This window comes from Macaca nemestrina, chromosome 17, assembly GCF_043159975.1.
Source record: "Macaca nemestrina isolate mMacNem1 chromosome 17, mMacNem.hap1, whole genome shotgun sequence".
NCBI classification, from domain to species: domain Eukaryota; kingdom Metazoa; phylum Chordata; class Mammalia; order Primates; family Cercopithecidae; genus Macaca; species Macaca nemestrina.
The window spans coordinates 16,880,588-16,905,856 of NC_092141.1; the positions used below are offsets into that span (position 1 = coordinate 16,880,588).

General features: G+C 50.7%; 1 protein-coding gene across 1 annotated transcript in view; it reads right to left on the reverse strand.

The window, feature by feature from the left end:
* Positions 1-24,734, reverse strand: part of LOC105491088 (adenosine A2b receptor) — a 30,008-nt gene extending 5,274 nt beyond the window's left edge. Inside the window, exon 1 of the mRNA XM_011757242.2 lies at positions 24,280-24,734. Within this exon, the coding sequence (XP_011755544.2) occupies positions 24,280-24,614 (335 nt within the window). The 5' untranslated portion in view covers positions 24,615-24,734. The remainder of the gene's footprint in view (positions 1-24,279) is intronic.
* Positions 24,735-25,269: the final 535 nt, after the last annotated feature.

Genomic DNA, 25,269 nt, shown 5'->3' on the forward strand with positions numbered 1-25,269 from the left:
TGGGCGACAGACCCAGACTCCGTCTCAAAAAAAAAAAAAAAAAAAAGATAATTAAATGTTTTGATTGCTGATAACGCTGTGAGGTACTCTGTTAACGCAGCCAAACTGGAGAGGACTTTTATCTTTCTAATCCAATCTCTCTTATTTCACAAATAGGAAAACAAAGAAAAACAAAGCTAATACACAAACCAAAGACCAGAAGCTAAATTAGTACTCAAGAGGCCTGTGTTCCTTGCACTATGTCATGCTGCCTCTTTTTTTCCCAAAGCACTATTATATTTGGAGTACCCTGTACACAGAGGCTCATTCATGGGAGTGGCTTCCCACGAGCGTTCAGAACAACAACTGGAATCCACCCCATCTGAACTTCTCATAACTGCTGGATCCTACACATGTGCAAAACTGTCATGCCTTGTCTTGGATAAGGAAAAGCAGCTAATTCAATCAGTGGGGCAGCTGGTCACTGCCTTCTCTGTGAACCTCCATCACCACCTCTCTTCCCTGTTGGTTCATTAGTTCATTTGAAGAGTTTTTCGTTTGTACCACACATTCTGCCAGGCACTGGAAACACAATCACTGCCCTCGTGGAACATAAGCTAATGGGAAAGACATAAAATAAGTAAACATACAAATCTGAAACTATGAATTGGGATGGGCTCCGCCATACCAAAATGAATTGGATGTGCTGATAAGAAAAAAACGGAGGCCTTGGATACAGGATGTCAGGAAGGCCTTTCAGGCAGAAAGCTAAAGGTTGAGGAGTGAGAAATTTGAAAAATAGAACATTCCAGGCAGAGAGAACAGCATGTGCTAATAAGGCTTTCATGCAGGAAAATGAGCTCAAGATGAGGCAGGGGCCAGTTCATAGGCACTGGGACCCATGGAAGACTTAAGCAGGGGATGGTACTGATTTATGTTGTAAAAAGGTCACCGGTCAGAGTACGGAGACTGAATTTTAGGGGAGCCAGAAGAAAAGCAGAGAGATCAGCTAGGAAACTATTTCGGTAGTTGACTCGAGAAAACGTCAGCTTGGGCCAGGGTGACAGCAAAGATGATGGAAATGGATATACTCTGTGGAGGCAGAACCAACAGGTCTTGAAGATCGATGGGTGCAGGAAGATGAAGACTGGAGGAGATTCCTTAGGGTTTTCCCCCTATGCGTGTGCATTTCCTGAAAGAGAGGATTAAAGGAAGAGTGGGATAAAGATCAAGAGAATGGTGGATGTGCTCGAACTGCTGAAAATGATCAGTAGTGAAGATGCAGGAAAAAGGGACAGATTATTATCATTATTGTATTTTATTTTTAATTATTTTTTTTTGAGATGGGAGTCTTGCGCTGTCGCCAGGGCTGCAGTGCAACGGCGCGTCTTGGCTCACTGCAACCTCCGCCTCCTGGGTTCAAGCAATTCTCCTGCCTCGGCCTCCTGAGTAGCTGGGACTACAGGCGCCTGCCACCACGCCTGGCTTTTTTTTTTTTTTTTTTTTTTTGTATTTTTAGTACAGACGGGGTTTCACTGTGTTAGCCAGGATGGTCTCTATCTCCTGACCTCGTGATCCGCCCGCCTCAGCCTACCAAAGTGCTGGGATTACAGGCGTGAGCCACCACGCCCGGCCAAAGGGACAGATGATTAAAGGAGATAAGAATGGGAGGAGGTGAAGGATGCAGGGTCCAGGGCACGTGGGGAAGGACACTTCCTCAGCTGTAGTGGAAGGAAGAACAAGAACAGCACCAGTACACGGAGTGGGACAGTTGAGTCGTGAGAAGATGGGCCAGAATCTCCTTCGAGAACTGCTGTTACCTCAGAGAAGGGTGGAAAAAGTCATCAGTTGAGGCAGGGGAGGAACCACATGACCAAACCCCAAGTTTTGTTGACAGATACCTGCAGACCCTCCCCCAGGTGTCCGGATGGCTGGCACAGCTACCACCGCCTACACACCGCTCTTTGGGCAGCTCTGGGCTGTGGACCTCTCACATCTCATCAAACTACGCCTCCTAAGGTGAGAGCTGCTATCTTCAGTTTACAGATATGGAAGCCACAAGGCTCAGAAAGGCTACCTCATGTGCCTGCTGCTGCTAAACTGCAGTCAGGACACAGACCTCGTCTAATCTGATTCCAATTTCGCCCCAAATGACCGTTTTTCTGCATAGCAATCTACAGCTCTTCCATGTTCATCTCACAAATTCCAGCTCCCTCCTCTGCCTGACCACACAGCCATAAGTCAGCGGCTTGAAGACTTGAAGGAAGGGGTTTCTGCCACCCTCCTGGGAGGCAGTCCTCAAGGACAGCAAAAAGAGGCGTGCTGGAGGACCTAACCAGACCCCTCAGCACAACCTCTGTAGGAAGTGGAGTGTTCTCTGTGATGTTACGGTATGTGTGTACAGTCACCTCGCAGTATGTACACACGGGGTTGGTTGCAGGACCCCCACGTATGCCAAAGTCCTCACATACTTAGGTTCCGCAGTTAGCAGCCCTCCATATACGTGGGTTTCACATCCCAGGAATACTGCATTTTCAGTCATGTTTGGTTAAAAAAAATCCAGTCCAAGTGGACCTGCGTAGTTCAAACCTGTGCTGTTCAAGGGTCAGCTGTGTTGGCTTTGGTCCGCAGTTCCTGGCACATAACTCCCATAGCCCTTGTTACTTCTCCCCAGACAGGCCATGATAACTAAAAACATATCTTCCTCTGTCTTTCTGTCTTGGAGCTGTCCATAAAGAAATTCTCTGACCTACCTTGTTTGATTGTGACTCATAAGACCCGCATTTCAGAAGGGGTCCTGCCCCTCCCCTAGAAGGAGCCACACAGGCCAAGAAGCATCGGAACAGATAGGTTTTGCTGAGTTTCCCCATTCAGCCTGTCAGTCTGAGATCATGCCCTTTTCATCCACTCACATTTCCACCCGGTTGTCCATGCTTGAGTCATGTCTATCCAATGAAGAATCCAAAAAAGGGCTACGAGGAAATGGTACGGAGAGCTTCAGGACAGCCAAACACATGGACGTTCCTGAAGGGTGGTGCACCCAAGGAGGGCATGGAAACGCCACGCTCCTCCTCACACCTCACCTTGTGTATCTCTTCATCTATGTCCTTTGTAATGTCATTAAAAAATTTTTTTTATATTTTTTTGAGACAGAATCTCGCTCTGCACTCCCAGGCTGGAGTGCAGTGGTACAGCTGAGGAAGTGTCCTTCCCCACGTGCCCTGGACCCTTCATCCTCCACCTCCTCCCATTCTTATCTTCTTTAATAATCTGTCCCTTTGGCCGGATGCAGTGGCTCACGCCTGTAATCCCAGCACTTTGGGAGGCCGAGGTAGGTGGATCACCTGAAGTCAGGAGTTCGAGACCAGCCTGGCCAACGTGGTGAAGCCCTGTCTCCACTAAAAAAACAAAAATTAGCTGAGTGTGCTGGCGCATGCCTGTGATCCCAGCTACTCATGAGGCTGAAGCAGGAGAATTACTTGAACCCAAGTGGCAGGGGTTGCAGTGAACTGAGATTGCACCATGGCACTCCAGCCTGGGCAACAGAGCAAGATTCCATCTCAAAAAAAAAAAAAAAAAAAAAAAAAAAGGACAAGCAGGTGTCCCTGCACTGGGCAGGACACTGGAAGGAACGCCTGGGGACTCTGGCATCTCAGGAGGGCTCTGGTAACTGCCTGCCATCCTGCCATGCCCTCTCCTTTCCCACTTCCTGCTGGGCCTCCGTCCTCTCCCCAGGCCTGTCTCCCTCCCTGGCCCCACCCCTTGCTGCAGACTCTGCCTCCCTCCCTGCACTCCGAACACCCTCAGGTCTGCATGCGCGTGTCCATCTTCCCAAAACATTCCTGAAGAGCATGGGCCACGTCCTTCCATTCACCAGCCCGTGGCAGTCACTGCTCTGCTGCAGAGGTCACTGAGCACTGCAGTGAGGCCAGGGAAGCAGGACAGCCGCCCCAAGTGTAGGAGAGTGGATAACAGGCAACTGAAAAGTGAACACAGGAAACACAGGCAGCTTTATTATTCCAAACAAGGCAGAAACAATCCCAGCCTTTGCAGACCCACACAAAAGGGGGGTTCTGGGAAAGTCCACACTCTGGGAAATGACTATGCCCCACCACTGTGTACGGAGCTGTGCTCTGATCCATCCATTCACCTTATAAGGAGCTCATTAGCTAAGAAGATTGATAGAAAAACAGTCACATGGAGGGAATCAACAAAAGGAAACAGCGTGAACACGGAGGTTACGTAAGGAAACGAGGAACCGCCAAGGCCTGCATAACAAGCGCTGGCCTATTTCTGGGGCAGGGTCTCCTCCTGCTCTGACTCTGTGGCCCTCAGCTCAAACCAGGCTTAGAAATCAATTCCTAGTTCTAAGGTGCTCCTAGTATAGATCAAGGGCAGCTACCTGGGGAGTGACATTGAGCCTGGCCAGTCCAGCCACAGGCTGGATGGAGCCTGAGCTTCCCATCAGAAACGCTGGCCCCAGAACCTGCCTCCAGGTTGCTGCTGAGGCTTTTAACATAAGACGGAATGTGTACAAAGCACTTTATAAACGCAGATTGCTAAGTAAATGCACATAGAGTTCTACTGCCGCTTATTAAAAGTGTTTCCTGTTTGTTTTAGGGACGTTTCTTCCCTTTATAGTCTATCTAGCTCACAAGTTTTAAATTCCTCTGAAATACATACATTTCTGCTATAAAGCAATATATACATTCTTAGAAAACCTCATGTTATCTTATTGTACATAATTAACAGGACTTCTGTGAAACATGAGGCTAGAGCAGACCACTCAAACCTACAAAATGTTGTCACTAGAGCACTAACAAAATCTTTTGGGCCATCCAGGCAGACAGCTCAGTGGGGCGAGAGGCTGCCACCGTGGGTATTAAAACTGCACCAAAAGAGTCAAATAGAAAGCCTGGCAAACTTTAATTAGAGCAAGGCTGACAGGTGCCAAGACAGTGCAGATGAAAAAGGAGTTCTAGGCCGAGGCGGGCGGATCATGAGGTCAGGAGATCAAGATCATCCTGGCTAACACGGTGAAACCCCATCTCTACTAAAAATACAAAAAATTAGCCGGGCGTGGTGGCGGGCGTCTGTAGTCCCAGCTACTCAGGAGGCTGAGGCAGGAGAATGGCGTGAACCTGGGAGGCGGAGCTTGCAGTGAGCCGAGATCACACCACGGCACTCCAGCCTGGGCGACAGAGCAAGACTCCGTCTCAAAAAAAAAAAAAAAAAAAAGAAAAAGGAGTTCTGAGCCAGGGGGCTGTTACTAAGTGGGGCCTGGAGGCAGTGTAGCCTGCCACGGCCAAGACCCCAACAGGCTAGGATGTGGCTTTCTACGGGAGTGCCAGCTGCAGGCACTGGTTTTTTCTTGTTCCCAGGAGCCCACAGGGCTGACTGTGGCAGAGCAGTCAAAGGGCTTTTTCCTTTCCTGCTGAAGACTGTCATTCTCCTCCCCCCATTCCATCTCCTTTGCCTAGGCAAAATCACAGGTGAACTAAAGCAATGTCTCCATTACACTAACATCCTTCCCCTGCTCACCTGCCACGCATGAATTAATTCACAGTACAGAAGTTCACATGGAAGCAGAGTAGCTTATCTGCCCCTGAGCTCTCAGGGCAGCTCATGACCGACCGCCCAGAGCACCTCTTCCGTGTACCTACCACATGACTGCATTTTCTGTCTCCACTGAAGGATGAGCTCCTCCGTGGAACAGACTCACAGCTGTATCCAAAACACCTAACACTGCCTGGCAAGCAAATGGTGAGAGAAAGCCTGAGTTTATAAGAAGGGAACAGAACCCCGCCTTCTTAATCAAAGAAATGTGTGGAACACCCACTTTTGGGACTTGGGAGTTCTAAATAAAGCAAGGTATCAAGTGCGTGAACACGGTTTCAGCTTCAGCTTACAAACCACTAGAGGCTGTCTATATAAGAGCAGATATTGTTATGATGAGTCTCTGAGCAGCCTCCCATTTTTCAGATCTCCCATGGGACCAAACTATAAAACTTTTTCTGTTTGTTTGTTTGTTTTTGAGATGGAGTCTCACTCTGTCGCCCAGGCTGGAGTGCATCTCGGCTCACTGCAAGCTCCGCCTCCTGGGTTCACGCCATTCTCCAGTCTCAGACTCCTGAGTAGCTGAGACTACAGGCGCCCGCCGCCATGCCGGCTAATCTTTTGTATTTTTAGTAGAGACGGGGTTTCACCGTGTTAGCCAGGATGGTCTCAATCTCATGACCTCGTGATTCGCCCACCTTGGCCCTCCCAAAGTGCTGGGATTACACATGTGAGCCACTGCTCCCGGCCACATTTTTTTTTTAATTTTTTTTTTAATATTCATCCATTTTTCAAATTATAGGTACCAAACTATAAAAGTTTTTTTTTTTTAATATTCACGAACAGAAAAATAAATAGAAATTTTAATAGCACTATAACAATTAAAAAAGTAGAATTCACCATTTTTTTTTTTTTTTTTTTTTTGAGACGTAATCTTGCTCTTGTCGCCCAGACTGGAATGAAAGTGCAGTGTCATGATCTCAGCTCACTGCAACCTCCACCTCCCACGTTCAAGCAATTCTCCTGCCTCAGCCTCCTGAGTAGCTGGGATTACAGGTGCCTGCCACCACGCCTAGCTAATTTTTTTGTATTTTTAGTAGAGACGGGGTATCACCATGCTGGCCAGGCTGGTCTCGAACTCCTGACCTCTGGTGATCCCCCCGCCTCAGCCTACCAAAGTGCTGGTATTACAGGTGTGAGCCACCGCGCCCAGCCTAAAATTCATCATTTTAAACCTTCCCACAAAGAAAACTTTAGGCCCAGATGACTTCACTAATTAATTCTACCAAACATTTAAGGAACAAATAAAATCATTCTTATACACAAAAAAAAGCCGGGCGCGGTGGCTCAAGCCTGTAATCCCAGCACTTTGGGAGGCTGAGACGGGCGGATCACGAAGTCAGGAGATCGAGACCATCCTGGCTAATGCGGTGAAACCCCGTCTCTACTAAAAAATACAAAAAAAAAAAAAAAAAAACTAGCCGGGCGCGGTGGCGGGCGCCTGTAGTCCCAGCTACTCGGGAGGCTGAGGCAGGAGAATGGCGTAAACCCGGGAGGCGGAGCTTGCAGTGAGCTGAGATCCGGCCACTGCACTCCAGCCTGGGCGACAGAGCGAGACTCCGTCTCAAAAAAAAAAAAAAAAAAGAAAAAGAAAAAAAGTAGATACTATTCGATTTTACTTGTACAAAGTTCAGGTCTAGGAACGGGAAGCAGGTTTCTCCGCCATCTGTGTCCTGAGAGCAAACCACCTTGTCTCTGCAGACAGTCATAGCTGTAGCCAGGAGGCGAGTCTGAGGAAAGGAGAGCATCTGCCTGCCCACTGGACAGCAAGGTTTGGTCACCAGAGGTTACTTTCAGGCTGAGTCTTCCCAGGAGGCCCTGGCCCTGGACTGCTCTGGCTCCTGCGGGGTTCTCATCTACTCCAGCAAGTTCTGAATTCCAGTGGTGGACCTGGCTGGGCCTGAGCTGAGCCCACCTGCCTTATGTGAAGGTGGTTGGGAGAGATACCATTTGTCCTTCACAGTCACCTAAGAACAACAGATGAGCAATACAGGTCGCGGTCAAGAAAGTTGGCAGCACTCCCAACCAGCTTCCTATGGCAATAAGAGGCAATCCAAGGTGGTCCACCAGTGATTCAACCAGTTGAGGTGAGGGTAGGGGCTAGAACCAGGTCTCCCAGAGTTCCCCCTTTGGGATTGGTGATTCTCATGCGCTGTTTTCATGGATCACATGGGACACAGAGACAGCCCAAAGCTGCTGGGCTCCAGACTCTGATCTCCTTCGCATAAAATAAGCAGCCCTTGAGACAAAGGGCTCCTGCCTGGAACCAGACCAGAAGAGAACAGGACAATCTGTCCTCTGCCCCAAAAGTGCCCTCCCATGGCTGGGGTCACGGAACACTGCCTCAGATGTGACATTAACTGTCAAAAGCATCAGCCGCCATAAACACAAGCGACCAGTGAGAGAGGACATGAGAAGGCACTTGGTTGATGTGGTGTCTGCCAGGTTTCTCCATCATAACGTTCCCATTTTAATTAGTAGGTATCTTGTGGTACGTGTTTGGGGACTGTAAGAATCTTACTCTTCATCAAACTCTCACCTATGAGTTTTAGCACCTACTGATGATTCTTGCCTGAATCAGTTCTTACTATGGCAGTCGTGAAATGGTGATTTGCTTAACTCAATCATTCCTTCTCATTAATTAGACGGCATTCTATTGTAAGCAAGAGTTCTTGTAATTCACTATTTTAAAAAAAAAAAAAACCTCCTTCCTCTGTTTATTGCTAGGGCCCAGAAAAAATGATACTCCAGTAGCACTAAGCAAATCTACTCAAATCTTGGTTTCTATATGCAATTCTCCACTAAAAGGAACCAAGGCTCTTTGGAAAATGGCTAGTACTCAAACTGGAAACTATAACGTGAGCCTGGAATACCTTTCTATGCCAAAATATAGGAAAGTGCTCAAAAACAATGGGAACACTCAAACAGAAGTGGCCTTGTAGGCCCTCTGTCACTGGCTGACCTTGGGCATCAAAATAAATAACACGGGCCAGGCACGGTGGCTCACGCCTGTAATCCCAGCACTTTGGGAGGCCGAGGCGGGTGGATTGCCTGAGGTCAGAAGTCCGAGACCAGCCTGGCCAACACGGTGAAACCCCGTCTCTACTAAAAATACAAAACTTAGCCGGGCGTGGTAGCAGGCACCTGTACTCCCAGCTACTCAGGAGGCTGAGGCCAGAGAATCTCTTGAACCCGGGAGGCAGAGGTTGCAGTGAGCTGAGATCGCGCCATTGCACTCCAGCCTGGATGACAAGCACATAACTCTGTCTCAAAAAAATTAAAAAAATAAAAATAAAATAAATAAATAACACGAATGGATTATAACTCATTTAATGAAAATAAAATTCCATAAGTCCATACTGACATTAATAAAATAAGGAAGGGCAAGGAGAAGCTAAAGCATGTCTTTACAGAAGAATGCAAACTAATAAATGTGGAAGGAATGAGGAAAAAAAGAAAATTAACAATTTTTGTTTTGTTTTGTTTTGAGACGCAGTCTCGCTCTATTGCCCAGGCTGGAGTGCAATGGTGCGATCTCAGCTCACTGCAACCTCCGCCTCCTGGAACAATTCTCCTGCCTCAGCCTCCCAAGTAGCTGGGATTTCAGGTGCCCACCACCACGCTCAGCTAATTTTTATATTTTTAGTAGAGACAGGGTTTCACCATGTTAGGCAGGATGGTCTTGAACTCCTGACCTCAAGTGATCCACCCGCCTCAGCCTCCCAAAGTGCTGGGATTACAGGCGTGAGCCACTGCACCCAGCCTGAAAATTACCATTTTCTAATCACCGTGGTTGCTGTGATTTGAATGTGTCCCCTGAAGTTCATGTGTTAGAAACTTAATCTCCAATGCAACAGTGCTGAGAGGTGTGACCTTTAAGAGGCGATCAGGTCATGAGGGCTCTGGCCTCAGGAATGAATTAATGTCACTATCATGGGAGTGGGTTCGTTATCTTGAGAGTGGGTCTGTTATAAACGCAAATGCAGCCTTCTCTTGCTTGCTCATTCTCTCACCTCTCTTACCCTCTCACTTTCTGCCATGGGATGATGCAGCAAGAAGCCCCTCGCCAGATGCTGGCACCTTAATATCAGACTTCCCAGCCTTCGTAACTGTGAGAATATATTTGTTTTCATTATAAACTATGCAGTCTGTGGTATTCTGTTATAACAGCATAGAATGGACTAAGACAATAGTAATAACTCATTCAGGCAAGAATCATCAATGGGGAAAACATACCCTTACAGTGAAGAACCCTGGCAGACATAACCTTCACCATGTGATCAGATTTATACCAACAATGGGAGAAACAGGCATTGTGTCCTTCTTATTTGATGGACTGACTGAGGATACAACATCACTCATGTAGACAGTATTGCCACCAAAAAGGTTTAACCTGAATGTAACCATAAGGAAACAACCAAACTCAACTTGAGGGACATTTGGCAAAATCACCTGAACTCAACAATGCTAATTTTTTTTTTTTTCCGAGAAGAGGTCTTACTCTGTTGCCTAGGCTGAAGTGCAGTGGTACACTCATTATTATATTAGGGTGATGCAAAACTAATAGCTACTTTTGCCTTTTTTTTTTTTTTTTTTAGACGAAGTCTTACTCTGTCGCCCAGGATGGAGTGCAGTGGCACAATCTCCGCTCACTGCAAGCTCCATCTCCCAGGTTCACACCATTCTCCTGCCTCAGCCTCCTGAGTAGCTGGGACTACAGTCACCCGGCTAATTTTTTGTATTTTTAGTAGAGACTGGGTTTCACTGTGTTAGCCAGGATGGTCTTTATCTCCTGACCTTGTGAATCGCCCGCCTCAGCCTCCCAAAGTGCTGGGATTACAGGCGTGAGCCACCGCGCCCGGCCAGTATGTGCCTTTTTTTAATGGCAAAACCACAATTACTTTTGCACCAATCTAATAGCTCACTGTAACCTTGAACTCCTGGGCTCAACCAATCCTCCCACCTCAGCCTCCTGAATAGCTAGGAATACAGGCATGCGCCACCACACTTGACTAATTTTCTTATTTTTCATAGAGATGGAGCCTCGCTGTGTTGCCCAGGCTAGTCTTGGACTTCTGGCCTCAAATCATCCTCCTGCTCGGCCTCCCATTACAGGTGTGAGTCAACGCGCCTGGATGAAAATATTAACGTCTTGAAAGACTAAAACAAACAAACAAAACACTGAGGAACTCTTTCAGATTAAAGGAACATATTAAATGCAAGCATGACCTTTTAATAGAATCCGGATTTTTTAAAAAGAACAACTATAAAGATATGATTGGATAACTGGGAACATCTGACTATAGACTGTGGTACCTATTACAATTTCTGAATGTGGCCAGGCACGGTGGCTCACGCCTGGAATCCCAGCACTTTGGAAGGCCGAGACGAGTGGATCACCTGAGGTCAGGAGTTCACGACCAGCCTGGCCAACATGGCAAAACTCCATCTCTACTAAAAATACAAAAATTAGCCGGGCATGGTGGCATGCACCTGTAATCCCAGCTACTCGGGAGGCTAAGGCAAGAGAATCGCTTGAACCCAGGAGGTGGGGTTGCAGTGAGCTGAGATCGTGCCATTGCACTCCAGCCTGGGTGATAGAGCAAGATTCTGTCTTAAAAAAAAGAAAAAAAAAAAAAAATCGGAATGTGATCATTGTGCCAGTGTATGTGTGTGAGAGAGAAACCAAATGTAGCAAAATATTCATAATTTGTGAATGTAAGTGAAAGACATAGTAATGCACTGTATTACTTGTGCAACTTAAAAGTTGTGAAACAATGCACTGTTTCAGAATGACTCATTATTTCTGAAACCACAAACTTCGTTAGATGAGTCAGATACAAATATGTACTGTACTCATTTTGTAATTTTTTTAAAGTCCCTGCAATTAAAAAACTAGGTTGCTAAATGATTTCTGAAAATGCCAAATTTAGGAGGTATTTTATCCCTCTGTAACACTGCTAACCATTCCCCTGCTGGTTTTGTAGTAAAGCCAGTCCAGCTTTTCTGCCTCTTCAGTTTCTCCTATCTCTCCTCTCAGGACACCCAATGTGGGATTCTTATCTTTAGGCGACAAGCTCATCGGTTCAGAGCTAATCCCACCCCCGAGTATACACACATAGAGACACATGTTCATACATTTGCATGCACACGCATACTGCCAACTCTTAAATATGTCACAAGCCAAGCCAGTGACTGGACAATGTATGGGGAATAATGAGAAAGTTTAAATGGGGAAGGGAAGAGGCAGGAGTAATGAACGGTGCAGGGCTCCCATAGAGCAGGAGGAGTTGGCTCCAGAGCCAGCTGGAAGAACTAGCAGCCCCAAACTCCCCAAAACTCGATCACTACTGCATCTTTCAACCTGCAGACACCTTAAACACAACCTAGGCAACACCTTCCCAAAGCCCCCCATCTTCAGGATGGCATCACCCAGGCGACTGAAAATCTGGGAGTCATCCTGGAGTCTTCCCTCTCCCTCATCTCCACATCCAACTGAGTCACCAAGTCCTCCTGAACCTGTCCCCGTGTGCCCTGTCTTCTAGCCAGAAGGACACGACTACGTGCTGTCGATTAGATCCGCTTGCCAGTCACGCGCGCTGACTCATCACGGCTCCACGACTGCAGATCTCACGCACATCAGTTCCACTCAGCCTGGCCCTAACTACCCACATTTCTAGGTGTCGCTCACTGATTGTGGCTCCAGGGCCCATCCGTGGTTCTCAGGACTCTTTCCTACATGATTTCACCTGTGGCTCCTCTGCTCCAGAATGCTGAACTCCATGGCTGGCATCAAACATCAGCCTTCTCTGGTACAGAAATTGCGGTTCTACGAGTCTCCAATATCTGTAGAGTCTGCTGCCACCTCCATGGCCTCTGCCCTGGTCATGCTTTTTTCCTTCTCACCTGGATGGCAAGTGGCTACCCTATATCATCTTGTCCCATCCATTCCTTCCTTCGCCTGTCCAGTGACTTTTAAAATGCAAACCTGACCACATCAAACTCCAGATTAAAATCCTACCTTGGCATTCCAAGTTCCACCTAATTATCTCTCCTCACAAAATCACACTTTAATGACAGTAAAGACACACAGGCTGGGTGCAGTGGCTCATGCCTGTAATCTTGGCACTTTGGGAGGCCGAGGCGGGTGGATCACCTGAGGTCAGGAGTTCAAGACCAGCCTGACCAGCATGGTGAAACCCCATCTCTACTAAAAACACAAAAATTAGCTGGGCATGGTGGTGGCATGTGCCTGTAATCCCAGCTACTTGGGAGGAGGAGCCAAGAGAATCGCTTGAACCCAGGAGGCAGAGGTTGCAGTGAGCCAAGACTGCACCATTGCACTCCAGCCTGGTCAGTAAGAGAGAAACTCTGTCTCCAAAAAAACAAAACAAAACAAAACAAAAAAACAACACATAATCATCCTAAAAACAGAAGTAGAGGGTGATATCAGCAAACCAGAGATTTTGATAAGTTTCTAAAAACAGAAGGTGGACAGGATCATCAGCATGAACCATGGAGCCCTAAATTGGAAACATGGATGGCCAGGATGAGAGGCTCCAGTCTAGCAAACAGCAGGGATCAGAATGGGATCAAGAAAAGAACAGAAAAAAAAAAAAAAAGAGAAAATAAATAAAAGTTAAAAAATAAATAAATTTAAAAAAAAAAAAAAAAAGAACAGATATCGAGAGGAAGACAGCCTACAGGCCAGCTTTGGGAGCTGTGGCATTGATCCCCTCCCCCTCCCACTCTCTCCCCAGGCTGCAGCTAGAGACCTAGTGATAAAGGGTGGGGGAGGGGAAGAGTTTAGATTAGGTACACTCTGTGCCACACGAGGAATCTCAACCATGTGAATCTAAAAAATGTTTTTCAAAGTCAATTTAAAATACTTTCGTCTTCATCAAAAGTAAACATATGAATGCCAAAACTGTATTTAAAAAATAGAAGAACAAAGGAAAAAAAATCAAGGAACTCTTCCAGAGAATGAGAAAGCACTGGGAACTGTAAGAGAACAGTGATCAGGAAAGGAGGGGACGTCCCCATCTGCCTATTAAGAATCCCAGAGGCGTGACTCACACCTGTAATCCCAGCACTTAGGGAGGCAGAGGCAGGCAGATCGCTTGAGGTCAGGAGTTCGAGACCAGCCTGGCCAACATGGTGAAACCCCGTCTCTACCAAAAATATAAAAAATTAGCTGGGGGTGGTGGTGCATGCCTGTAATCCCAGGTACTCGAGAGGCTGAGGCAGAAGAATCACTTGAACCTGGGAGGTGAAAGTTGCAGTGAGCCAAGATCATGCCACTGTACTCCAGCCTGGGTGACAGAACAAGACTGTCTCAAAAAAAAAAAAAGGAATCCCAGAGGCGGCCAGGTGCGGTGGCTCTTGCCTGTAGTCCCAGAACTTTGGGAGGTCAAGGTGGGCAGATCACCTGAGGTCAGGAGTTCAAGACCAGCCTGGCCAACATGGTGAAACCCCATCTCTACTAAAAATACAAAACATAGCCAGACATGGTGGTGCATGCCTGTAATCCTAGCTACTTGGGAGCTTGAGGCAGGAGAATTGCCTGAGCCCGGGAGACAGAGGTTGCAGTGAGCCCAGATCATGGCACTGCACTCCAGCCTGGCCAACAAGAACGAGACTCTATCTCAAAAAAAAGAAAAAAGAAAAAATCCCAGAGGAAAGAACAGAGGAAATGGAGAGAAGGAATTAATCAAGAAAATACAGTTTTCGCTTGGTATACACAGGGGATTTGTCCTTGGGCACCCAAGTACACCAAAATCCGCATCAAATCCTGAAGTGGGCCCCCAGGAAAAGTTGGCCCCCTGTATACTCGGGTTCACATCCCACAAATACTATGTTTTCAATCTGCGTTTGGTTGAAAAAAAATCCATTTTAAGTGGACCCGCGCAGTTCAAACCCAAGTTGTTCAAGGGTCAACTGTATTCTTTGAAAATTTCAGAGCTGGACCTAAGTCTTCAGGTTGGCAAGGTTCACCTACTAGTGCCATCCTCAATGAAGGAGAAAAAATAAGAGTCACTATTTAGACCCAGCCTCACGAAATTTCAGAACACCAAGGAAAAACAAATGATGTCAAAGGTTCCCAGTGCAGAGATACAAGTTACAAGTAGTTACAAGTAAGAATCCTTATGCACCAGACTTTGTGAGCAATACCGGATGTTACAGCAACCCCTTCAGACATCTGAGGGAAAACAATTCCGAACCACAAGCCATCAACCAACCAATCATATGTGAGAAATAAAAACTTTTTTTTGAGACAGGCTCTGTTGCCCAGGCTGGAGTGCAGTGGTGTGAACGCAGCTCACTGCAGCCTCAACCTCCTGGGCTCGAGCGATCCTCCTGCCTCAGCCTCCCAATGGGCTGGGATTACATCTGTGAGCCATTGCACCAGGCCAAAAAAACATTTTTTACATGTAAGAACCCAGAAAGTTTATCTCCATGTCTAACAAATATGAAATCCTAGAAAGAGAACACGGAATGCAGGAAATGCTGGAACCACTCCAAGGGCACAGTAAAGGAAGCCCTAGCAGCTATGTGGCACACGTAGAAAGGGGGTGAGGAGGCTCAGCATGAGGGTGATTAAGCAGCTGGCTGACCATGAGGATGTGGGAAGGCATGCTTCTTCCTTTAACTTTCTAATTTCCAGATGGGAAATGCTAATTTCCAGATGGTAAGCCTGAAGCAGGCTAAAATATGACATAATTTTGAGTAATGTCTGAGTAATGAATAGCATCTAAAAATAGGATCCTAGGCCAGGCGCAGTGGCTCACACCTGTAATCCCGGCACTTTGGGAGGCCGAGGCAGATGGATCACCTGAGGTCAGGAGTTCGAGACCAGCCTGGCCAACGTGGTGAAACCCCGTCTCTACTAAAAATAGAAAAATTAGCCAGGCGTGGTGGCACATGCCTGTCATCCCAGCTACTCGGGAGGCTGAGGCAGGAGAATGGCGTAAACCCGGGAGGCGGAGCTTGCAGTGAGCTGAGATCGCACCACTGCACTCCAGCCTGGGCGACAGAGTGAGACTCCGTCTTTAAAAAAAAAAAAAATGTACATGGTATAAACCTTAACTGCATAAAAGTCATGGTATAATGCAAATGTGTTCAATACACAATCTGTGCAGAGGAAGCCATGAGAAATAGTGGCTGCCTCTGACAGGCAAAGTAGGAAAGCAGAGATCCGAGACAGGTGACATCTCCACAGCTTCCCCCTGTGCAGGATCGGTTTCTTTATAGCAGCATGAGTTACCTTTCAAAAGGAAGACCTCATGAGAGGCAGCGGGCTCACCGTAACAGCGCAGCTCACAGAAACCAGGAGCAGACCTGGGAAAGGAATGGGGGACACGCTCTTCCTCGTTTTTCTTGACAGTCAGCAGATATAATCACCACCTGACAGAAATACAGGCCGAAATGTCCACAGGAAAAAAATCAAAACACAACAGAAATTAAAGTGGGACGTGGGGGAGAAGGCTGGCATGAGCCACGGGCCTCGCGGCTCACAATCGGGAGTCAACAGATTCTGCTTCCAAGATGGCAGCACAAAACCAGGGCTCAGCCCAGAGCACCCCTCGGGGCAAATGCCAAGAGAAATGGTCTGGGGGCTGCCCCTGGCAGAGGGACTGTCGGGGGGCTCTTGCTTTCCTTCTTGGGCCCTTTTGTACTTTTGATTGTTTACTTCTTTTTTTTTTTTTTTTTTTTTTGAGACGGAGTCTCGCTCTGTCGCCCAGGCTGGAGTGTAGTGGCCGGATCTCAGCTCACTGCAAGCTCCGCCTCCCGGGTTCACGCCATTCTCCTGCCTCAGCCTCCCGAGTAGCTGGGACTACAGGCGCCACCACCACGCCCGGCTAGTTTTTTTTTTTTTGTATTTTTTTTAGTAGAGACGGGGTTTCACCGTGTTAGCCAGGATGGTCTCGATCTCCTGACCTCGTGATCCGCCCGTCTCGGCCTCCCAAAGTGCTGGGATTACAGGCTTGAGCCACTGTGCCCAGCCTGATTGTTTACTTCTATGCCCACTGGTTGATTTGTAACTCAAAAACATAGAAAATAATAAATGCGACTCTTTCATGGACTCACCAGCACCTTCAGGACAAAATCCAAACCCCTCAGCAAGCTCTAGGCCCTCCTCCAGCTGCCTGCTCCCTGGCCCGTCCCCCACCACAGCCCGAATCTCGTGCCCACTCACATCCCCAAAGTGCGAAGCACCCAAGGTGCCAGGCCAGCTCAGGAGTCCCCCTGCTCCGGCGTACCCTGCACTCCCAGCTCCGCAGGCGCTCTCCTCCCACCTACCACACCACTCAACCCTCCACCCTACAGAAGAAGCACTGCCCCTCAGCCCAGACTGAGTGGAAGCCTGCCTGCCCGCCCGTGCCTGGCACAGGCTGTTCTCCACTTCAATTCTGTCCAAGAAGATACATTTGCTATTTGCCATTGAATTCCCACTGCCCATGGTGCTGTCTCTGGCTGGTGAGCCACAGAGTCCAAGAGCCTGTCAAGTTAATACCTTAGAGAATAATAATCATGGTTAAAGCCTCATTCTGGAGTCAGTAATGAATCTGAGGCAAAAGGAAAGGCTGGGCCTCAGTTCCCCAATCCGAGGAAGGAGCAGGTGGCAGGAGATCCACAGGGCCTCGCAGCTGTCAGGCAAATGCTGTGAAATTCCATTCACACTGGCCAGGGCTTAGCTTTCTTCACTCGTCCATTTGATGGGTTAGCTGGAGTCTTCTTTGTCCAGGTAATAATTAAAGGGATCTAATCACAATTTGCCAGTGTCCTTATTCATCCACCACTAGAAGGGACCCCTCATCAAGGGGGTGTTTGGAGGTGACCTCGGGGTGTGCAGTCCTTCCCGCTAGCTGCTCACATGATGGTTAAGGGCTCCTGGGAAGATAGGCTGACTCAGTCCTGGCTTCCGTGTGACCCTGGGCTAAACGTAATTCTCTGCACCTCCATCTCCTTATCTGTGAGGTGTGAAAATAACTGTATCTGCTTCCATAGGGCGGTTGTAAAGATCAAAGGAGATTATGGATGTAAGGTGCCTGGCACCCAGAAACGGCTTGGGAACAATGACTGCTGTTCATGAGACTGAAAATCTCAATGTCCAGAATGGCTGAGGACACTTCCCCATATCTGTACCTGCAGGGTACACCCATGGTGTGATCTCATGCGCCGTTTCCCTGGCTGTGCTGCTCCAGGACACCTGGTCACCTCCAGGCATGCAGAGCTGTTGCAGGCTGTGCCTGGTCTGAAGAGGAGGCCTCTGCCCTCTGGGAGCAGCTCCAGGCTCCGGTCTCAGGGCAGGGCCCAAGGTGGCTTGAGTTGGCCCTCCTTCCCGGCCTCCTTCAGAGGGAACCTGTCCACAGCACCCCAGCACACGCCAAGTCCACTTCCATCTCCCCTGCCTTGCAGTTCCCATGTGCTCCTGATGACCATCCAGCCAGGTCAGGCTGACTCTACCCTCTCCGAGGGGACAGGGCCTTCAGGTACCCTCTGGATTGAATTACCCCAGTTCTGACCTGGTTCCAAGACACGTTTGAGGGCCTCACTGACCAAACTAGACCTTGGCCCCTGCCTAGGCATGTGTGTGTCCCTTGGAACAACACACCGGGAACCAGCCCCTTATCTCAGTTGGAGGCCCCAGCACGATTATAAACAGCACCTGCTGGTTTTAAGGTTGCTACCTGGGAAGTGGAGTTGGGAGGACTGTGTACTAACAATGGAGGATAAATCACAGCAAAGTAACACCCAGGCCTGGGTGATACCCTGACGCAGGCCAGTGCATGGGACCAGGAGCCAGGGTCCACGGGTCACGTCCTGCGCGTCCGCAGCCCCTGGCCTCAGCCTGGGCCTCTGGCCCACAGCCCTTGCTGGCTGCCTGGCAGTCCCTGGACACCTCTGCACTCCTCCCCACCCTTTTGTCCCTCAGGCCCATGAGAGATGTTTTCAGAAGACGGTTTTCCTGTCTTCTGTTCATTGGAACTTGTGGGAGCAGGTCTTCTGGCGGTTCACAGAGCCCTTCGGCCCCTCACTGTACATCTGCTGTCTCGGACCCTCCCCTCCCCTCCCACATGTCCAGCTGTTCCCTGGGCATGACGTAGCCTGACATGTACCCTTTTCACCCAGTCACTCATGCATTCATCCACAATGTGCTTTCCTAGCCTGTGCCAGCATCGTGCTGCATCCTGGGGTGTAAGACAAGGCCCCTGCCCACAAAGCTAGCGCACTGGGTGCAGAGAGACTCTAAGTAAGGACATGGTTTAATGGGATAACTAGAGATGGCGCTAAACCAATGCAGTGGCTGAGAAGTCTCTCCAGGTGGGTGAAGTGAGGAATGGGGGTGCAAAGACCATGGGTGAGAAAAGAACTTGGCTGTGGTGAGACTGGGGGGTGAAGGCCAACCATGCACAGCCTCAGGCTATGGTAGGGCATGGGGATTTCACCCTCGGTGCCTTGGCAGCGCGGTAAGCAGGGGAACGGTATGATGTGGCTTAGGTTTTAAGTCATCCATCTGGCTGCTGTGTGGAGTGGTTACAGGGGAGCAGGAGTCCAGCTAGGGGCCCACAGTGCCCACCAGGAGCTGCAGAGAGAACATGTTCAACGAGGTCCGAGAAGTGACAGCTCGATTCTGCCAGAAGAGGGACAGCGCATGGGTGACCTGACAGGAGAATTCAGTGGCATCCTGGTGACAAGTGGAGGAGTTTGCGGGGGAGGGGAGGCAAAGGAATAGATGAGGAAGTGAAGGGGCGTTGATCTAGGGTACTGAGGGTGGCTTCCTGGTGCTGCTCTGACAAAGCCCCACAAACCTAGCAGCTTAAAACAAGCAGGGCCAGAAGGCTGACTTCGAGGTGTGAGCTGCGCTCCTGCCAGAGGTTCCAAGGGAGGATCTGTTGCCTCTTCCAGCTTCTGGTGGCCGTCCTTCATTCCTTGGCTGTGGCCTCCACCTTCACATGGCCTTCTCTGCAGATTTATCTGCTGAGTGCGATCGCATGAAGGGGCCACCCAGATAATCCAAATAAGCTCCTTCTCTCAAGATCCACAGAAGGCAGTATTTGTGGGGTTTTGGTTAGTTGTTTTTTGTTTTGGCTGTATAAGCGCATACTCAGAGGTTCTGGGAATTAAAATATGGACATACGTTTTTTAGGGGGCCATCACCCAACTCATTCCCATGGGAATGATCTGGAAGAGAAAGATAACACTGATGCAGAAAAAGGGTGAACCCAAGGAGGGAGCTCTTGGGAAAGCTGCAGGATACGACCTAGAGCCAGATATCTTCCTGCCGAGCTTTTTTATTTATTTATTTATTTTTTTGAGACAGAGTTTTGCTCTTGTCACCCAGACTGGGGCTCACTGCAACCTCCACCTCCCAGGTTCAAGTAATTCTCCTTCCTCAGCCTCCCGAGTAGCTGGGATTACAGGTGTACGCCACCATGCCCTGCTAATGTTTGTATTTTTAGTGGAGACAGTGTTTCATCATGTTGGCCAGGCTGGTCTCAAACTCTGACCTCAGGTGATCCACCTGCCTCGGCCTCCCAAAGTGCTGGGATTACAGGCGTGAGCCACCGTATCCAGCCCCTGACAAGGTTTATTTCAAACATTACCAGTGAATTTTATGGGACAGGAATTATAGCTCAATTTTTGTGTGCGTGAGACACAGTCTCACTCTGTCGCCCAGGCTGGAGTGCAGTGGTGTAATCCTGGCTCACGGCAACCTCTGCCTCCTGGGTTCAAGCAATTCTCCTGCCTCAGCCTCCCTAGTAGCTGGGATTACAGGCGTGTGCCACAACGCCCAGCCAAATTTTTGTATTTTCAGTAGAGACGGTATTTTGCCATGTCGGCCAGGCTGGTCTCGAACTCCTAGTTTCAACTGATCTGTTCGCCTTGGCCTCCCAAAGCACTGGGATTACAGACGCGAGCCACTGTGCCTAGACTATAGCTCAATTTTTTTTTTTTTTTTTTTTTTTTTTTGACAAGGAGTTTCACTCTTGTCGCCCAGGCTGGAGTGAAATGGCGTGATCTCGGCTCACCACAACCTCTGCCTCCTGGGTTCAAACGATTCTCCTGCCTCAGCCTCTTGAGTAGCTGGGATTATGGGCACCCACCACCACGCCCGGCTAATTTTTATGTTTTTAGTAGAGACAGAGTTTTGCCATGTTGGCCAGGCTAGTCTCGAGCTCCTGACCTCAGGTGATCCACCCTCCTAAGCCTCCTAAGTGCCGGGATTATAGGCGTGAGCCACCGTGCCCCGACCTATAGCTCAATTTTTTAAAGTTTTGAAAAACATTCAGAACCCCCCGCCAACTCCCACCCTAAGTGGAGGCCACATTTTCACTCAAGGCACAAAGTCTTGCTAAGAGGTCTTTAATCCCTACCTCGAAGACCAGATACATGAGGCGCAGAGAGAAGCCTCAATGTGGCAAGAGTAGGGAGGGTGACCAGGCAAGGTCCAGGGATAGGTCAGATAAACATGGCGCTGGACCCATCCGACCAACTAAACCCTCCCGGATCCACCCTCTTTCAGTTCCACTAGGAAAACAGCTGGCCTCAGCCCCACCAGAGACTCAGTGCCAGAGGGCCAGGGAAACTGAGTCTACCAGCAGGGAAGGCCCCCACAGTGGGTGTGGCATGAAAGGAACAGGATTCAAGCAGGGAGGAGGAAGTGCTTCTCCCTGAGGGTGAAGTGAGAGCTGGGAGCAGCTTTGGGCAGGGCCCACACCCTCCTGCTTGTAAATGCCCACCTGCCCCAGCCCAGGAGCTGCACGCACCACTGGGACGGGACCCCCTGCCAGGCCCCAACATCAGGAACTGTCTATGGACTTGAACCAGAGGCAACGGACTTCTGTTTGTGGCCAGCCCTGTCCTGAAGGCAAAGGGCAGTGCCTGGTGTGAGCAGACACTCCTTTTCCCAGCCAAGCCAAGGGTGTCATATTTGTCCCCGGCATTCCCTCGGGGCTCCCCTCCCTTCTACACTGTCATCTGTCATATCAGTAAACACCTAAACACCTTGGCAACGCGGTGGCAGGTGGGGGCTGTGGTCTCTGCGGCTGCAGGCCTCACATTTGGAGCCCGTGAACCGGGAGGAATTGGGGGTAGGTCCCAGGACTGTCCTTGCCTAAGCCCTCAGCCCTCACTCCCTGCACCTCACCCTCCTTATTGCTTGGCTTCAAAGGAGAGACACCTCCTCCCAAACAGGGCACTTCCGACTTTACTCTCACCTGGACTTCCACGACCCCAGGAAGGCCTCAGGGCCAAGTCAGAGTTTGGGGCGCCCTGCACCCAGCCTGTGTCAGTCAAGTGAAGAGAGCTTCAGGCCCCAACTCTAGGAGGGTTCTCAGATAGGTGGAACCAGATGTCCCTGGTTAAAGATCCCACTGCTGGAATCCCCCCACATCCCACTCCAGAGATTCTGATTCAGTACAACCAGGTGGGGCCCTGTAATCTGTATTTTAACCTCCTCCCAAGGGGCCATGAACTGCTAGGCCAGTTGAGGGAAGGCCTGCCCCAGGCACCAGCCCCCGCAGAGGGAAGCCCTGGGGGCCCCAGTACACCTCTCCCACCCACCAGGGTTGGGGTGGTGCTGTGGCCAGGTCAGATGAGTACCTCTGGGGCAGGGAGCTGGGGACTGCCTGTGCACCTCTTCCAGACCTCCAAGCTCTGTGGAAGGGCCAGGAAGGCAGGATGGGGCGAGCCTCAGTGATCTCCCCTCCTGCCCTTGGCAATGCAAAGAAGTTCAGGGCCTGTGATTCACAGCACTTTCCCCTTAACACGCCCACACCCTTTTTTTTTCAAGACCCCACCCAACACAAACCAGGACAAGAAGGAACAGATTTAAACTTTTATAGAACTTCCTGCTCCCTGTGGCCTGGGAGATTGTTCCAGTAACTCCTCTCTGGGTCTCTGGTCTCTGCCAGGGCAAGTCCAAGGGGTTTCCATTAGATGGACAACTCAGGCTGGGGCTCGTGACTCCTCTGCTAGATGCAAAACATCCAAGAGGCCATCAGGTAGCAACGATGACACCAAAAGGCAGGGGGAAGGGACCCAGAAGAAAGGAGAGACTGCTGTCCTCCCTAAGCCTTGGAAATCCCTGGGCTGTCACACCTGATGGGAGGCATGAGGCCTCCTGTTCCAACAGCATGGGCAGCAGCATGTAGAGCGGCCAGACACCCACATGTGGCTCACAGCCCTTCCAAGCAGGAGGTTCCTGTTCCTGTTGGGATCCACAACACAACCCACAGCAACCAAGCCCAACACATCTGCCTACTCAAATGGCCTCTGGGAGCATTCTCCCGCTCCATTCCCACAAACACATTCCCCTACAACCACCAATTTACTGCAGGCAGGCTCCTCCTCCAGAAACGGCAGAGCACTTTTCTCCCTGTCTCCCAAACACAGTGCCACACATGGCCCTGCAAGGTGGCCGTGGGTGGGGACATAGTGCCAGCTGTGAGTTCAAGCCCTGGCTCTGACACCCATCCCTGATACACCATCCTGGGCAAGACTCCAGCCTCCCTGAGCCACCACCCCTCCTCTATGAGATGCAGGTTACAGTACCTATCCTCTGGTATTACTGCAAGGACTGCTGGGGACATGTTTGTTATAAACTGTCTGCACAGAGTTGGCACCCAATAAATGACTTCCTTCCCTTCTTTCCTAGTCTGTGATTTAGTTTCCCTGTCTCAGCTCCAAATTTACAGAGATCTCAAACTCTCCTCAGAAATGCCAAAGTGGCCCAGGCACCAAAAACAGAGAATAAATACTTTCTACAAACTCGCAATGTTGAAGTCAAAAGCTCCAACTGAGAATCCACTCTGGTCGCTGGCTGACTCCATCCCCTGAATCCTAGACTTTCTCAGCGTGGGAGAAAGAGTGGACAGGTAAATTCGCCACCATTTTCCGCACTTCTCAGCCTGCTCCCCGACAGGGCAGCAGGAGATAAACGGTTACACAAGGGCAGGGAGGCTGTAAGGCCGTTTGCCAGACACCAGGAAGCACTGTAACTCCTTTTAAAAGTATATGGAGGTAATCTGAGTCACCATTAAACACGCAGGAACAAGTGTCCGTAGCGTTCCCCAAAGTTAACGGACACATTCCCCTGGGATGGGCCGGGCAGCCTCTCCGCAGCAGGCACATTCTGAAGCTGGCTCATGCGTGTCCATCCTGACGGTGCGAATGCCCAGCGTCCCAAGTTGCCATGCCCTTGGTGGGAAGCTCCCGGGACTGCGTCTGGCCGCCGCTCTGGACCCGGGATCCCGCTCTGGGGCGGCCGCTCTCGTGGACACCGCCGCTGCGGGCGAGTGTTAGGAACCACCTTCGCGGCAGGGGTGGAGATGTGATCACCAAACCTCCCGCGCCGCCCCGGGCTCCACCCGCCCACGAGGGTGACGCTTTCCCCTGGGTTTCCAGGGCGCCTCCCCGGGCGCCGCACTCCCCGGATCCCCTAGAGCTGTCCCTACGCGGATCTCCTTAGAGGGACACGCATCCGAGACGACTTGGGTGCCCGGGCGCACTTGTTTAGCGGGGCAGGGTGGCCAGGCTGGAAACCAGACTTCCAAGCGCCCCGCGCGCCGCCAGCCTGTCCCGTCTCGGGTACCCGAGGGAGGAACCCTGGCCCTAAGAGAACGACCCATTTGGGAGCTCCGACGGGGCCCCGAGTTCGGGGGACGCCGAGCGCCTCACCTGAGCGGGACACAGACGGCCAGGTACCTGTCGACTGCCACGGCCATAAGGCTGAAGATAGAGCTCTGCGTGAGCACCAGCACGAAGCAGGCGAGGAAGAGGCAGCCGTAGAAGTCAGTGCAGAAGCCCAGGCTGATGGTGATGGCAAAGGGGATGGCGAAGAGCCCCACGGCCACGTCCGCCGCCGCCAGGGACACCAGGAAGTAGTTGGTGGGCGTCTGCAGCGCGCTCGCCGTGCCCACCGCGGCGCACACCAGCACGTTGCCCGCCACCGACAGCGCGGCGATGACCAGCTCCAGAGCCACGTACAGCGCGTCCTGTGTCTCCAGCAGCATGGCCGGGCCGGCCAGGCCCCGGGCGTCCCCTACCGGAGGCGCGCCGGGCGCGGGGCAGCCGCGTGAGCCCCGCCGGGCATGGCCTTAGCGCCCGGACCGCGCCTCCGCCGGCCGCTTCTGAGCCTCGGGGCTGGGGAGCTGCCGGCCGGGACCCAGGGGTCGGGGCCGCGGCCAAGAGGCGGCACCCATTGGCCGGCGCGCCCGCCCGTCTCGGGCTGGGCGGAGCACCACCCCCTCGCCCAAGCCCAAAGTTCGCGCCCGCGCGGGGGCCCTACGGTCCAAGCGCAGCGCCGCGTCTTGGTGGCGGCGGATAACTAACAAATTGCCCCAACTTCCCGTCACGCTCGAGCTCGGAGGCTGCGTCCCAGCGCTCGCACGGCCTTCCAGTCCGGGCGGCTCCTGGGATGGGGCCGGGCTCTGGCCGCGGCGCCGGACTGCAAGGAGCCCTTGGGGGCTGCAGCCCCGGCCGCCTCCCCGCTGCTCAGCGCTGTTCTCCACCCTCGCCCCTCCACCCGCTCCCCCGCCACTGTCCTACGGCCCCGCTCTGCCTTCTTCCTTAAGGCAGGCTCGTGTCCGTCCCATCCTCGTCCACCGCCCGAAAATACCAGTGTTCCCCGGGCCCTCTTTCTTCTTTCCTTCACACTCACCCTGGATC